Source organism: Maniola jurtina, chromosome 20 (genome assembly GCF_905333055.1).
Source record: "Maniola jurtina chromosome 20, ilManJurt1.1, whole genome shotgun sequence".
Classification (NCBI taxonomy): domain Eukaryota; kingdom Metazoa; phylum Arthropoda; class Insecta; order Lepidoptera; family Nymphalidae; genus Maniola; species Maniola jurtina.
In genome coordinates, this window is record NC_060048.1 from 8,670,778 (window position 1) to 8,688,219 (window position 17,442).

General features: G+C 35.9%; 1 protein-coding gene and 1 long non-coding RNA gene across 11 annotated transcripts in view; one reads left to right on the forward strand and one right to left on the reverse strand.

Annotated features, from left to right (window-relative positions):
• Positions 1-17,442, forward strand: part of LOC123875953 (high affinity cAMP-specific and IBMX-insensitive 3',5'-cyclic phosphodiesterase 8) — a 174,003-nt gene that overhangs the window by 80,020 nt on the left and 76,541 nt on the right. For 6 of the 10 annotated variants that reach the window (XM_045922069.1, XM_045922070.1, XM_045922071.1 and 3 more), the window contains one exon: positions 14,257-14,345. In XM_045922069.1, coding sequence (XP_045778025.1) covers positions 14,257-14,345 — 89 coding nt within the window. Of the gene's footprint in view, positions 1-9,777; positions 10,367-14,256; positions 14,346-15,490; positions 16,365-17,442 lie in introns of those variants that run through there. The other 4 variants (XM_045922075.1, XM_045922076.1, XM_045922067.1 and 1 more) reach the window with 3 other exon arrangements.
• Positions 1,179-16,504, reverse strand: LOC123875980. Its single transcript, XR_006798237.1, has 4 exons — positions 16,495-16,504; positions 15,498-15,499; positions 1,816-1,826; positions 1,179-1,247 (listed from the first exon to the last, which is right to left on the reverse strand). It is a non-coding gene; the product is annotated as an uncharacterized LOC123875980 (long non-coding RNA).

The window sequence follows — 17,442 nt, forward strand, 5'->3', positions numbered from 1 at the left end:
AAGAAGATGATACATCGATCGATAATGAAAACGGTTCATTCCGTATGTATGACGTCAGGACCGCTTTTATCGTTCATTTTAAATTCATCAAGATTGTGACGTCAGTCTACGTAGCTTATCAGGCCTTCTTGGAATTCGACATTATTAAGATAAATAATATGATAAGTACAAATTAGGCAATAATTTTTCCGCTAAACAGCTACAAAAAAGATCAAGTCTTTGAAAAGAGCAACCGCCGAGTTTCTTGCTGGTTCTTCTCGGTAGGAAAGGCATTCCGAACCAGTGGTAGATGCTTTTGACGATTCAAAAGAACTTGTAAAAGTCTAATTGAATAAAAATATTTTGAATTTTGAAAATGCTGGACTGCTACATATATTTTATAGCTAAAATAGTGCTTGTGTTTCGGATGCTGGATGATTTTAAGCTAATATTAGTTAAGCTTAGAGATTTTTCGTTTGTCTTAAAAAACGGTCAAGTGCGAGTCGGAATATCATAACATACAATAACATAATATCGTACAAGAAATAGCACTTTTTAATTTTTTGTGATATAACCACGAATTACCGGTTTTCGGATTTTTACCTTTAAGTACTTGTGCTACAAGACTGCTACTAGTTAAACATAATTCTAATTTCTAGGTCAACAGGAAGTATCCGATATGTTTTGATTCCCTCGGCCCGTCTTGACAGACATGACAGACAGACAGACAACGAAGTGATCCTAGGTTCCTTTTTTTGGAGATACGGAACCCTAAGTAATGATAAATATTGTGGAAAAAAAATTAAAATTCTTATTATAACTATTATTATGTAAGAATATGTGAAATGGAAATTCGTGGATACGGCTAATCACATTAATTTAATGACTTAATGAATAAAATGTATAAACTAATCAATCGTATGAACGATAAAAGTACTTCAAGCACAAACAAAAATCATAAAGTCATTCCCATACAATCTTAAAAGTTTATGATGCCTGAAAAATATGCATTTTCCTACTGAACTAAAAATTAGAACATAAAGTTTGAAGTTTATACGTACCTACGTCTCGTGACATCCGCGCATTTAATAACCGAACCGATGCATCGCCGAAGCAATTGAGTTTATTTTTGCAACGCTGTACCTAATGGATATACCATAATATATTTAGCATTTTTATTTTTACCTTTTTTCTATCTAACATACCGTCGCTGCGCATGAAAATTCCGCTATGTTTAAAATCATAAGTTTTCAGAAGACTCTTTTGAACTAAAAAATTTGACATATGGATTCCAGGGAAAATCAAAAGTTTCCCACGGCTTTTTAAAAACCTAACTCACACAAAGTCGCGAGCAAGAATTAGTAGTTATTCTTTTTAAAAAATCCGATTCTGGGTATATATACCTACCTATTTTCACTATATTTGATCTTTCAGGGCTTTCATACATTACTTCAGAGTTATAAAATCAAACATGTTAAGAATTTTTGCATTAAATGAATCGAACATTTTTGCATAAAATGAATATGAATAGAGAAATATTTCATACGTGCAGCCGAGGCTGGCAATTTCCCTTTGGCGGTACGGTAAAGTCATTTTATTTCATATTTATTTACCGACAGATGGCCGTGCAAACAAAAACGAAACCTAAAACTCATGAAAATCCATAGGAAAATCGGCTTTTTATGTCACAGCTGCATTTGTTTTTTAAACGGAAAACTGTACTAACTAATCGGTCATATAACAACAACGTGACAAAGTGAAGTTAGTATAACAGTTTAAAAAAACTAGTGATATTATAAAATACTAGCGACCCGCCCCGGCTTCGCACGGGTGGACATTTATTTTTTCTATTTTCCGGGATAAAATATAGCCTATACGGATTCGGAAGAATCCCTCTATGTAATGGTAAAAGAAATTTTGAAATCGGTCCAGTAGTTTTTGAGCCTATTCAATACAAACATAGGTACAAAAATACAAAGGTTTCCTCTTTATAATATTAGTATAGATAGGTGTTTAGTTTTACAAGTGTAAATTAAAAATTTTCAACACCCCCGACAAATCATTTTCAAATAAATAATTATGTATATCTAGGCAACGTTCATCTTGACAACTTGACATTTGTCAATTGACACTTGAATATTATGAACCTAAGGGTTATCTAACCTTCTTTTCCACAAGAAAACTAGAAAATAGCTGATAACTTTTAAACGGCTGAACCAATTTTTTTGGATTATAGCTAAGAACACTCTCGATCAAGCCACCTTTCAAACAAAAAAAACTAAATTAAAATCGGTTCATTCGTTTAGGCGCTACGATGCCACAGACAGATACACAGATACACAGATACACAGACACACAGATACACAGATACACACGTCAAACTTATAACACCCCTCTTTTTGGGTCGGGGGTTAAAAAATGTTGCAACAAGGGAAAAGATACCGACTTCGGAATAGCCAGCAACCAGGCAAGGTTCCCGGATCCCAGTTTCAATCATACGCAAATAAAAAAAATTTAGAACCATAATTTCTTTGTATATTTTCTCTTAATTAATAAATGAATTAGCACAAAACAGTACTTACTAATTAAGTAAAAGGAAGTAGGTACTAGAGATAAATAGGGAGCAATTTTTCTCAAGCGCTTTCCGCTCGTAAAAGTTAGATATAAAATATTGAAGTTCCTAGGTACACTGTTGATCATTAAATACGAGTAGATGCAGAAACTAGAGAGAAATAGAGGGATGTTTCACAATAGACCGCGTACTAGTCGTGTTACTTAATCTGACGCACGCAGGGTAAAACGTGTGGCTCTGATTTAGCCTGGAAAACTCGAATAGGGCTCATATTTTGCAGCACGACTGATGTAAATCATTCCTTAAAAAATAAAAGCAAAAATAGAACCCTTTATTAATCCTTAGTTGGATAAGTTAATTAATCTATACTAATATTTTAAATGCGAAAGTTTGTTTGTCTGTTACCTTAGTACGGCCCATGCGTTTAATCGATTTTGACAAAATTTGGTAAGACAGAGATAGCTTGCATTCCGGAGAAGGATATAATATGCTACCACATGCTACTTTTACTATCGCGTGAAATTCGGGGATCACAAGGGATTTTTAACCTAAATCCATGCGGATGAAGACACAAGAATCATGTTACCTATTATAATACTCGAGAAAGAGGCGTTAAAATGTGCACCCAAAAAACCTAATAAAATACATAAAAGAAATTGCTTAGGTACTGAATAAACATTAGTAATCCTAATCTTCCCTTACTTCATATGAAATACCAATTTGTGGGTCGCACGTGTGTGTAGGACGTAACACGGTTCGTGCTCGGAATGGTCTAATGTGAATAACTCTTAATGCTCCTTTCACCTTTGACATTAAGCAATACATAATATTGTAGAATATAAATTAATTTATAGCGCAAATTAATTTAGTACATACTACATAGCCATCATCATCGTCATCGTCAACCGATAATGTCCATTGCTGGTCATTGGTCTCTTGTAGGTACTTCCACACGCCACGGTCTCGCGGCGCCTGATTCCAGCGGCTTCCTGTGATCCATTTGATGTCGTCTATCCAACTTGTCTATGGGTTTGTTGAACTAATGCCCTTCCCAATGCCACTTCAGCCTTGCAACTTTTTGAGCTATGTCGACTAGGTACCTGCTCTGGTCCCCCTACGGATCTCCTCATTTTTGATTTGATCACGTCGAAAATCTCCAAGCGTAGCTCTCTCTAAAAGCTCCAAACATACGTGAAGCTCTATGCATCGCCTGCTGTTAAACTTTGGGCTTTCTTATGAGAAAGCTCATGTAAAACCATGTTTGGAATTCATATACTTAGCATCACTGGCAACACGCACCGTTTGAAGACTTTGATCTTCAAGCGCTGAGAAATTTTGGACAAGAAGACATCTTGAAGCTTCCCTGACGCTCCACAGCTAAGGATTCTTATTCATTGATCCTGTATAGAGAAGTTCCAAGCATAGCTCTCTTTATAGCCCGCTGAGTGATTGAGCTTTCTAATGAAACCATATTTAGTGACTATGTCTCGTACAGTAATTAGTGCAGAGCAGTTCTAATTAAATAAAAGGCAGAGAATGAATAATATAAACAGCGAGCAATTTCCCCCAACTGGCGCGCTCCGCTCGTAAAAGTTCTCATTTTCATATTTCAGTTTCCAACGCGCGCCGGGTGGACATGCAAATAGGAACAAAAACTAGTGGGTTATCTACAGTAATGGCCATTTCTATGCAATGCACTTAGGATAGAACGTGGATTATGGCTCGTTGAACCTGATTGCGAAATCAAAACAGTATTGCAGTACTGCAACAGTAAAGTTACCAGGCACTATTTAAATATACTTAAGTCTCTTTTACGCCTAAACTTTCGTGATACTCATATGTCGGAGTATGCCCGACTTGCTTCGAACCTGTTCGGAGTACTTTTTCAAAGGCCTCTGCTCGCGGCGCGGCGTGAAGGAGACTGCGGGCCGCACGGGCTGCGACATGCAAGGCACGCTGGCTGTGATGGGCGCTGAGGTGCGAGGGTTGTGGTTCCAGCTTATCTCCCGACGGTTCTTGCAGATCTTCATCATTATATGCATGCAACTGTGCTTTTATTTTTCAGATCAGACATAGGCCAATTCAAAAATTGTCCAAATTACACTTACCAAAATTGAACTTGAGGCCACATACAAGAGTGTACTCACCACTACGCCACAGAGAAATGAAACGAAATGATTTTATTTTGAAATGTTTTTTTTTTTCATATAGAACAGCATGTGTCACTTATATCAAGACTCTCCCACCGGTTCGGAAAGCAGTTCTACCGAGAAAAGCTGGCAAGAATACAAAATAATTTTTTTAACAAAATTCGTCTATAACTTCGTTGTCCTTATAATTTCGGTACATGTATGAAATTCAACATGTCCACGATATTATTATGGACTTCACCATCATATCGGATTAACACCACTTAAAAAAAATCGTTATCCAAATAAAAAAAAATCTTCATTAGCCGAAGCCTAGGAAGCAGGATGTCTTATCATCGATACCTAAGCTTCTCACAAACCTGCACCTGTCATCTACAGGTTAGCGAGGAGCTTTAGCAGGTAATTAATTCCTAAAAAAACATTGATAGGTATTTAAAATACCCGCTACTGCAATTACATACATTCAAGGTTTGCTCTATTTGTAAGGAAAGTCTTATGCCTTTCATTGTCGAGAATTGGTCGTTAAAGGATGGATATTGACCTTATACTCAGTCACTCAGCGGGTAATAGAGAGAGCTATGCTTGGAGTTTCTCTACGTGAACAAATCAGAAAGAAATGAAGAGATCAAGATGAAGTGGTATATAATGGCACATACTTAGTTCAAAATACTAATACAGTTGATAGGCTCCCAAGGTGCTCTAATAGCGACCTCACATCGAAAAGTGCAGCTATTTTATAGCTGGTTGATCCTAAACTTAAAAAGTGCAGCGTTGGCAGTTGACACTAAGTGCCTTGTAGATGCCTATTTACCAAAGTTATGCGTGGCAAGAAACAAGGGCGCCGGTAGGGCGTTCCAAACCTTAGTAATTCGAATCAGAAACGTTGAGCAAAATCGTTTCGTGTGAATGGATTGGATGTCGACCACATAAGGATGCCAACAACGCTCACAATTTCTCGCTGTTCTGTGGCAGATAATTTGTTTATTTATTATACTATTTCCAATTGAAACTTGTACTCGGTGATCGGTGAGGTCAGGAAAACATTCAATTTCCCTTTGACAGGAATGAACTCTACAAATTCTATTGCGCTAAAGTAACTGGATAAATATTTACAAATAAAATGTTCTATCTTTTTTACACGACTGCCCAAAACAAGGAGTTTAATGTTTTCAGGGTTCATGTATGTATGTATGTATGTACTAATTATGTCAGTTACTTTATTCCACCATAACTTGGAAATGCTTGAGCATATTTGGATCTATGGTATGGTTTGAATTTTTATATCAAATAATAGAATCAAGTTTTTGTAACAAATAATAGATAAGGTCCGCGACTTCGTCCGCGTGGATTTAGGTTTTAAAAAATCTCGCGGAAACTTTCTGGTTTTTTGACACAAAAAGTAGCCTATGTCAGCCCCAGGAAAATAAGGTGACTCTGTACAAAATGTCGTTAAAATTGGTTTAAATATACATACACTTATTAGTATGGGTATGTAACAAAATGAATAAGAAAAGTATAATAAAGGCCCGACGCTAACAAGTTTCTCTTGTCGTAGACACGAACACGCTATCACAAAGAAGTGACGCCAATATGTCTGAGTTCTATCATTATTATGTGCTTTTTACCTGATTATAGAATGTAATGAGTTTAACAGCTGTGTGCATTTGTTTGTAGTTCATCGATATCCTCATATTCTCAACTACTACAACATTTTGATAAGAGTGTCGCGACACCTCTTATCAAAATGTTGTCATTGGCTTTCTCATACAATTTCACGTGAGTCAAAAGCTGAATACTTACGCGATGTTAGGTACGTCTAATTATTTATTAACTTATTTTTAATTATAAAATAATTGAGTTTACAACAATTTGATTTAAGCATTAAATTTGATTTAAGCACAAAAAAAGCGAAACAAGGGCTAATTAAAATTTTATAACACCCCCAAGTGAGGATTACAGTAACTAGAAAAGAGATGATAACTTTCAAACGGCTGAACCGATTTTATTGGATTATAGCTAAGAACACTCGATCAAGCCACCTTTCACACAAAAAAACTAAATTAAAATCGGTTCATTAGTTTAGGAGCTACGATGCCACAGACAGATACACAGATACACAGATATACCTACAATCTACATGTTAAACTTATAACACCCCTCTTTTTGGGTCGGGGGTTAAAAAGACAAATTCCAAGGGAAATCGCTTTGGGAATTAGACAGATTCCATTGTGTAGATTTGCAAAATACTCGTAGGTACATGTAATTTAAATACTACTACCCGTTCTTGCTACATAGTAGTTTTTTAATCGGGTTATTTTTTATACTTTTTTAAGTTGCTGTATAAGAGACGTTGACAAGTTTAGAATAATCATACACGTAGACAATAATGTAAGAATAATACTTATAACGTGAAATATCAATAATAAACTATGCTATTGGTAAAATCAATAAGGAGTGTTATCGTACATAAACCCGTATGCAATTACCTAGTGAATGATTTAATAGGCAAGCCGGTATAAACTAGCTAGGCTGGACTAGCCGATAAAGTACCTACTTGCAGCAAACGCATTATATAGGTTACTTATTACCTAATACATATGCCTACAATTTGCAAGAAGTGATATTTTAGAATTGAAACATTTTCGTGTTGGTAGAGACCCATACTAACTTTCTACGTAATATTCTGTACTAGCGACAGTCCGCGGCTTTGTTGAAGAAATTATAAATCCTCTTTATTATATCCTACCCCGTGGGAATTCTAACAATCCAGCCTTATTATTTGTACCCACATACTAAAGTGAACTTCCGCGCAAAATTTTAGGTTTCTAGGTCCAAAGGTTTGGGCTGGGTATTGATGTGTGAGCACTTTTCCTTTTTAATAGTTAAAGATTATATTATGCAATCCTCTATAAACATGCATGAACTTGAAAAATGACAAAATTAATATTTACTGTCTCCTTGACATGTTTAGCTTACTAATACATATGTACTTAGCCCTAATTCGCACGAGCGTTAAAAAAGCGTTGCGTTAATACCCGGCGCGGCGTTGCGCCGAAAATACAAAGTGCGTGTTAAAAAAGCGTTGACGTGTGAACAGATACTTGGGAATGCATTTGTTCTATTTGAACGTCCGTTAAAAAAGCTCTCGTGCGAATGAGGCCTTAATATTTGTTTTAAAGTATGTGCAAAAAATATTACGAGCAAAATAATGTTTATTTATATAGATGAATTACAAGCTGAGCGAAACCGGTTTGGATTTTTTATGAATAAAAATTCACATCTGACCTATGTGGAAGGTTTTAGTAGTATCCAACCGCAATAAGGTTTAAACATTTATTATTTTTACCGTTATTTTTATAAACGATAAAAATTATTTTGCATACTCTACATAATTTAAAACCGCACCTCTGGCGCCGTGTAGTACGTAATTATTGAATTTATTGAGTGTTTGCATTCAATTTTACCGTAATTCCAATAACGGGTAAAGTATTATACCTACCTATTATTATAATAGCCTAGTGGTTAACACGTTCGGGGGATCGAAGATTCGATTCCGGCCACTCACCCTAACTTTGCGAAGGTGAAGGAAAACATCGTAAGAAAACCTGCGTGCCTGAGAGGTATACATAATTTTTCTCAACTTGGTCAGCGTGGTAGACTATGGTCACACTATGGTCAAATTCCTCATATTCTGATAGGAGATCTGTGCTCAATAGTGAGCCGGCGATGGGTTGATGGTAATGATGATTATGTTGGAGCCCTATAACTAGATTTCAGATCTACACTTTTATTTTACCTGCATTTAATTATAAAAGCTCAAATATTTTTTTTGGTTTGAAATTTGGAGAAAATATTTTTTGAAACCTACTAATTGTAACCCTAACTTGATGACCTTTTTTCGTTTCCACGTTAATCCGTTGGTTTCGGTTATTATAATTTAACATCTGATATTAAGTGTAAAAACCTAAGTGTCGAAATTTTGTTCTCTCAGTCGGAACTTGTACGTGGAAGGATCTGGGAACCCACCACATTAGTATCCCAAGAAAATTCACTTCCAAAAATACACGGCTCACAACCCCCAGACTTGAGGCATTTGGCGCAAAAAGAGGCCTTACAAGAGAAAATCAACGCGGACGAAGTCGCAAGAATAATCTAGATCAATATAAATACAAGTGTATATTTCATGTTTGACGTATTAATTTTGTATTTAATAGAGTAAATAAAAAACCCTGTCAGACCTGTTTATATCTATCACTTCTGAATCATTAATTTAATTCGAAGAGACATAATTGTATTGAAACTGTGACAATTGTCGCTCTACAACTTTCTCGTGGAAGATTTTTGTTTTTTTTTTACAGATTCGTGTCTCATACAATGTAGTAATTGAGTAATTGGCCATGTCCCATATTATATTCCCGTGCTTGACTTGGTCCAAACTCCAAAGTCTTCTTCAATCAAGTAATAAACACTAAAATTAAAAATGCGAAAGAATATGTCTGTCTGTTACTGGTTTAACTGACTCAACCGTTGATCCAATTTATGGCAGAGAGAGAGACGGGCATAGGATAGGTACTTTTTATGCCGAAAAATCAAACAGTTCTCATAGGATCTTTAGAAAACAATATCTCTATTGCCGAAGTCGCGGGCATTAGCTAATAATTTATACCAATGAGCTTTTGAAATGTTTTTTGTGAAGAGCCAGTTTTAAAAAAAGTGTATACGTGCGGTGTCGTGCCATGTCTATCTTTGTCTATACGTCTACTTAATACAGAATCATTGGTATTTTCTCCTATGAAACACTTGGCAGCGACGCAAATTTTCACAATAGTGTACGAGTAGATAAGACCTACATATTTAACGAATAAAACGGTTTTTGCCCTGCATACAAATGAATCAAAGGGCCGAAACAAGTTCATTTTGCAACGATTCGTGCACATCAAATACCTATTGAGAGCAAAGTTTCGTATCTCTTCCAGTATATTATTATGCTTACATGACACTCGTCCTACATTCACCCCCCTTCTTCGATCTGACTTACTTGAGTTGACGGCCATTACCTAACCGGCTGCCTTACTAACTCCCCGCTACAGCATCAAAATCGTAAAACGGTGAAAGTGAAAATAAGCCTTATTAACCTGGTGTTAGGGTTAAAAGTTACGCGGAAAGCGATAATGCTTAGCTGTACGAATAAATTGGTTTCACGTTCTACTCGCTGTTTACACTTGGCTGTCGACGAATATCATTTAATTAATTCGATATTTGAAGTTTGAACGCGTTGTGTGTGTCTTATCGACATCTTTTTTAACGCGAATTTTTTTTACGTACTTTGATTATTATTAAATTAAAAAAACAATATTGGAATTTTTTATACGTAGTACCAATGAATTGTACTAGCAAAATGTTTACAGTTTTAAAAACCTAGTAAATAAACGGGTGTTGCTTTTTTTTTGTGGACATCGCGCGGCTTCGATGGTCGCGCGTGATTGCAGTGTTTTGAATTGTTTTGATGCCAATTTTAGTTGTGTATGTGGAATAGAACAACATGTGGGTCGGTGTGAAGGATGCTGTGACATGTAGAAGTGTTCAGGAATAATGTTGGCCGGCGAAAGTATTGAAATAGTGCAGCGGTGGCTGCAAAGGCGAGGAAGTGATGAAAACGACACAGGTAGGTAATTAAGATAATGATTAGACACTACCTATTTGTGTCGTATATACAAATATTAGGCAGATAGATAAGTAGTAGGTTGGACTTCGTCTGTGTTGGTGTTAGCTGGCGGGCGTGCTCTGCCTTTTCGGAGTGTTTTTTTTTTGTTAAATCTGACTGGAAAGCGCTCTAAGGGGGTGCCGTGCGTGTGTCGGAGAGCGCCGGCACATACGGGGTCCATACTTGTATAGTTTAACTAACTTGTTACCAATAACTACAAACTTGACATTGGCTAATCTTTGTAAAGCCAGACGAGAGAGAAAAAAAAGTAGTAGGTTTTTAATGTTACGTTAAGGTGGAAGCGACCTGCCGGGAAATTAGCTCTAGTATCGACTAATTCTGACACATTTGTCGATACTAGAGCTAATCTCTTAAACTGGACCCTTTCAAGTAAAGATTTTTATATAAACCTGTGAGGATGATACTGCCATTGTCGTAATTGAAAATGCCATAAGCCTACGTTGTCGTATTAGTTTAAAAAATGCGAAAAACCAAATTAAATTTGAATTTCGCGGGCAGGCCCGTCTCATGCGCCTTAACTTTACTTACTTGTAGAAGTTGAAAATCTAGATAGGTAGGTACTTTTTCTAAACTTTTTTTCTTTGAAAATATTATTGACTTTTGAAACCTGTAAGTAGGTGGCTATTACTTACATCTTACTTTCTTCAATTGAAGATATTTGAATTTAAATTTGTCCCCGGCTGAAGAAAGTAGGTACCTATTTTGATCCTACCTACTCGTTTATGTATACAATTTACAAAGTTCACAAATAAAAAACAAGGAACGTGTTAGGTATATTTTTGCTAAATATTGAAAAGAACTAATGTTTGATAAGTAATTATTTTCGCTTTGAATCAATATTCAGTACTGAATATTTATCTACATTTAATGTTAAGTAAAGAGTGGCAATGAACGCCAAATCCGTGGCAGATATAATCCTACTCTATGGTGGCAGATCAGTGATCATTCGCGGAATTTAAAATATGGCTCGAAAGGCCGAAGCCAACATATCAAGAGATTTATGCGGCGATAAACGATTAAAAACCACTCGCAATAAATTAGCGTGGTTTAACTGCTGGTTTTACTAACGGCACGCCGCAGGTTCGATTTGTGACCAGACACTTATGAGTTTTCTTTAAAAATAAAAAAACCAGTTAAGTGCGAGGCAGACAAAGGCCTAAACCATCCTCATTCTTAGAGGAGACACGTTCTCAGTAGTAGACCGGTAAGGTAATAGGTTGCTGATGTCGACACAATGTAATTTTCGTAAGGAATTTCTACATAATAATAGGTAGACTCCAGAGACTAGAAATTCTCATAAGTTTGAATTAAATTTCAATAAAGATAATAATTAATCGGCACGGAAACTGAGAGGCGTTGCCAAGCTATCTAATACCTACCTAGTCGTTAGTGGTAAAGATATATTATACAGGTGTAACCAGAACGTAAGCAAAAACTTAGCGTCATTATTATACTACCTTAACACAATCCAATGCCAATAACCATTTGCCTTATCTTGTTCTGTTATCTAGTGATTTAGTATTTTTCAAACTCGCATTGTATAGCGTGCAAAACTCAGGGCAATGCCCCAGCTACGTGACCTATTTACGGAACGTTCGTTGACTTCTAGCGCCAGTCAGATGTTTTATTTGCAATAATATTTTGAACTTTTAAAATACAATATTTTTTTTCGTAGTTTTTGATGGTATCTTATCAGTAATCATCAGTACTATCACCTGTCTTCGTTTTTGCTAACGTTCTAATTACACTCTGTATAGAGAGATCTCAGTGAAAGTCAAAATCGAATCATTTATTTAAAGTAGCTATTATATACTTTTTGATAGTCATTTGTTGGATTTGTAAGATGATATGGTGTAACGTAAACTTAAAAATAAAGCTACGACGGTTCTAAACGCGCCCAGGTCGGAGAAGGTCCACAGTAAACTCAGCCAGATATTCTTTTTATCATCACCATTTTACAAAACCATTTAAACTTATTAGAACTATCAAAGCTGTTGTCATTCCCAAGCTTTCTTATCATTTAAATAATCCTTTACATTGTAGGTAGTAAGATTTTTCAATAATTTTACGTCTCTCTCCATATTTCTCTATCTCTGTCGTTGTCTTCATCATTTTGCAAAGGTCAAAGGACATCCTAACCCAAAAATGCATAATCCATGCATTATATCTTAAAATTCACTTTTCTTATCAGCTATTGCGCGAAAATTTAGGCAAGTATAGGTATATAAGTTGTATACAAGTAAAATGCATTAACATTAAATAAGTGGTCCAAAGTTTGGTCTTGATCGAAATTGTAACCTTGACTTATAACACGAAGATTATGAAGAAATATGAAAACAAGTTTAAACTGTATCAAAAACTTAACCTTGGCTTTTAATTAAAAATAAACTGGTTCAACGTGCAAATGCTGTGCAAGGAATTTGCGTACATTAAAGCTCCGTACATTTTATAATCTGACGGAGAGTCAAAAAATAAATGTTACAAGTTAGGTACACATCTACATAATAATATTATGTTAGCATACTAACAGTTATATATCTGTATATTATTATATGCCAGCAATACTTTCAGAGGAACAATAGGTATTCGTAAAATTAAAAAAATAGCTGATGAAAAGTAAACTCAGACAGAACAATGTTTGGGTTTATTATCATAATATATGTTACAGATTCGATTGGATTCGATCCTAATAAAATAGCACAAGTCTCTCCAATGAATATATATTTATATCGATTGTGATTTACTTACTTTACGCGTAAAAAACACCTGTTTGCTTTATGACTGAATTGCGACCGTTTCGACAGCAGCTTTCGCTACTTGTCAATGGTCATTCACTGGGCTATAAATCAATCAGCCGGTTTGCGTTCACTGCTGGACGTAGGCCATCCACTTCCTGACCCCTTCATAAGGTTGTCAGTCCAAGGAGCTTGAGGTTGTTCCACAGTGTCTTACTCTGTGTGCTTGGTACGCAATTCCCACCCTAGAACACGCCTGCCCCAGCGGCCGTGGATTGTACGACTATAGTATGCGAACTGCCTCTTCAGCTAGCTAATTCGTTTCTATATCGGTGACTTTGGTTCTTCTTGCTACGAATTTTGTCCCTCGAGACACCCATCATAGCCCACTCCTTAACACGTTGAGCAATTTTAAACTGACTGACGAGACCAACTGTCAGTGTCCACGTATCAGCTCCATACGTCATCACAGCTAAGGATTTTTCTTCTGGCGTAGCGTCGCGCAATTTTGCGAATTAATATTGTACATCAAATCTTTGAAAAGAGCAACCGCCGAGTTTCTTGCTGGTTCTTCTTGGTAGGAAAGGCATTCCGAACCAGTGGTAGATGCTTTTGACGATTCAAAAAACTTGTAAAAGTCTAATTGAATAAAAATATTTAGAATTTGAATTTGAATCGTGGCTCCCTCGAGATATTCTTAACAATGTTGCGCTATTTTTCCCCATTGGAGGCCGTACGGAAAGCAATGCAGAAGAATGTGTCAAAAGCTTCTCTTTTAACTGGTCGGACCAAAGTCCAAACGTCTCGGGCTTCGTCCGCTGGGTCTCTTTCCTCCGATCTTACCAGTGTAGAGTGCCAGCTATAAGTCTATCTTTTTTTAAAAAGAATATTAGCCATGCTAATCATGACTAATACTCCCCTTTCCCCTCTAGTTAAGCGTAAAGCTTGTGCCAGGAGTGGGTACGACAATAGTGCAACGGGTGGAGGTTGAACCGCCGACCTTTCGGAAGTCAGTCCGCTCCTCAACCGTTGAGCTATCGAGGCTCATCTATATAAACTAAACTATTATAACAGTATTTGTGTTTATTGTTTCAGGCAGTTCGAGCGGCTCGCCCGGTCCCCGCGCTGGGCGGCGCTCCTCGCTCGCCCTCACGCCTGAGGACGAACCTCTAGTCGACCTCACCGTAAGTGCATACCCTTACTTGCGTGCACATAATGTAGTTCTTCATTATATCTGGAAGCCTGCAAAACTTTAGCGGATGGAATTTTAGGAATCCCGTGGGAACTCTTTGATTTTCCGGGATAAAAAGTAGCCTATGTCCGTCCCCGGGATATAAGCTGATCCTGTATCAAATTTCGTCAGAATCGGTTAAGCTGTTGGGCTGTGAAAAGGTAGCAGACAGACGGACAGACAGACAGACACACTTTCGCATTTATAATGTATATGGATTGTTTAGTCTCCCAAATAAATAAAAATAAAATAAATCTTTAGATACGAAAAGCGGCACTGAGGCTGTTGCACGCGGGACATGCTCAACCTCCATTGCTTTGTAATGAAGAGTTGATAAGACATTTTTCGTAGGTATTCATACCTAATACCTACCTACTAGGTACATGATATGTATAAACAACGAAACCAGCAGTTTCGACAGAATACATTCAGTGTACGTTGGTAAAATGTAAACTCAACTAATAAAATAAATCACTCAAAAATCTTTAGTTTGCTAGTGATAAATCAAACCCCTCTGCATAATATTCTTTCTGATTAGATAAAATGCTAGTTTTACATAAAACGATTGTTATCAGTTGGAATTCGGATGTAAAAACATATATCTTAACCTTCATTAACAGTTCAATATCTTATCCGAAAGATTATCTGACAAAATATACAAATTCTTTCCAAGAATTGTTATAATATTCCTTACTTTACGAAATTTTTACAACAGATTCTATAACCGGGATAAAATAAACACAAGTTCATTCAAAGCGTGTTAAAACAGACAGACAAACAGTTAAACAAACAGAGATAAAACAGTATCTCACTTTCTTTACAAGTGGTGTTATTAATAAGATATATTTTTAAACATCTCTGTCGCGAGCGCCAATTTCTGTCCAATCTCCAATTTTTCCCAGTTCTTTATAATTTTTATAACTTTCTGAAAACCCGATAGATTTTCTTCATGCCATTACGTTAGGAGAACAGCTGACTTTGACCGGCTCAAATGGCATTAGCAAGTGATTTCATCAAACTATTATGTAAAATAATCAGTGCTACGCTAATTGATAAGACCTGAATATAATGACGGCTTATCATTTACTATCATTGTAATCTATACGACTGCTATTTACAGTAATGTTTTAACTTAATCGGAACGGTTGTCCAATTGTAGTGGGCTTATATACGGGGAAAGTTACAAAATGTGTGTATAATAACAGAAAACCAAAAAAAGCATTAATTGTTGTTCTGTGTTTAAATTGTTTGATAATTCAAAACGTAAACCGCGAAAATTTTTGTGCTTCAAAATGTAGATTTTATAGAAAGTTACAAAATATAGATCTAAGTGAAACGTGTATAGAAAGTGACATTGATACAGATTTTACAGTGATTTTTAGAAAAGAATCTTATTGATGTAGGTTTTCCCATCTATAAAAACCAGAATGCTATGTTTTTTTGCTATCGAATAATGAGAATGTTGCTGCATTTTGTAACTGTTTTGGTTAACTCCATGTGAAGTACAAAATTTAACAATGGAATTAGTAAATATTTAGTAGAAGTCATGGATCGTACAATTTTGAAAGAAGTAAACCATGTTACACATTATGAGGAGGTTAAAATGACCGGTTGTTGGGCTAAATTTAAAAGTTTATTCGAAGAAAGAGGGTTTGACTTAGAATTCGAATATAATGGAACCACACCTGTAAATGTTTTAAACGAAAATCAGAGTGAAAAGAGACATTACAGGAAAGTTGATGGAAGAAAGTCTGTCGTTAAAAAGCCAGAAGAAGTTGTTAACATAGACGGCGAGATAACAGAAGTAATAAATTTTTACGAACAGTTCGCTACCCTAAGCGATGACACGAAAGATGAGGTTTTTGAAACCAAAAGGAGATCAACGGTTAGACCTAGAGTTTCAATGAGACCAAGTATTCTGTTAACTAATATTATTGAGGAAACGGGAGACGCAGAAGAAATCAGTCAAGAGGTAAGAATTTCTATCCATAATGATCATAATATGCCGATAAAGGAAAACAGCGCTATACTTGTTTGATATAATAGGGTTGAGTAAACTGAAATATAGAGACTTGACAGCATTATTCTAAAGAGAAACCTACAAAATATGCTACCTCCAAATAAACATTTAATTAATATATAGACTTAATTGAAAAGTGAATATTTTATACCGCACATTGTAAACCAAAACACTAAATAAAAAACTGAGACTGGTATTTGTAATTTGCAACCTAAATAGACCGTAGTCTAGGGCTAACAAATATTATCGGTCATTTTTCGTTATTCGACAAAACGAAAAAAAAAATCTTGGCTCATTCCGATAATATTCTAAATAACATTTTTGTCATATTTTTGAAATTACGTAGAATACATACGAAATAAGTCTTTCGTGTACCTAAATAGCAATTTTTACTGAAAACACGTAATTTATTGACCTGAATGTATGAAATCAATTTGATTACCTTCAAAAAAGCTCCGACGAACAATACAGCTACAACTAAGCCATCTGGCGTTATGAATACGTGACTGATTCGCAATTTATAATCTCCTGGTGCTCCATAAATAATGCTTACTAATCCATGGAACATCCTATTTTCAATTTTCTCTGTCAATTGTCCAATTTATTATTGGAATAATATTATGATCAACAAACAACTTGTTAATCCTTGCTGAGTTGGAGTTTAATTAATAATAATTGCTAATTAGGTTAATCTTTGGACTGTCATGTACGTATTGTATAAAAACTCCGTAAAAATAAATGAAGATGATAATCTAAATATATAAAAGGAAAAGCTGACTGACTGACTGACAGTGATCTATCCACGCACAGCTCAAACTACTGAACGGATCGGGCTGAAATTGGGCATGCAGATGGGCAAGATGCTGTTATAATGTAGACAGTAGACACCCGCTAAGAAAGGATTCTTAAAAATTCAACCCCTACGGGAGTAAAATAAGGGGTTGAAATTTGTGTAGTCTACGCGGACGAAGTCGCGGGCAGAAGCTAGTAATAATAATGGTACCTGCGTTTCATGGATATGGACATACAA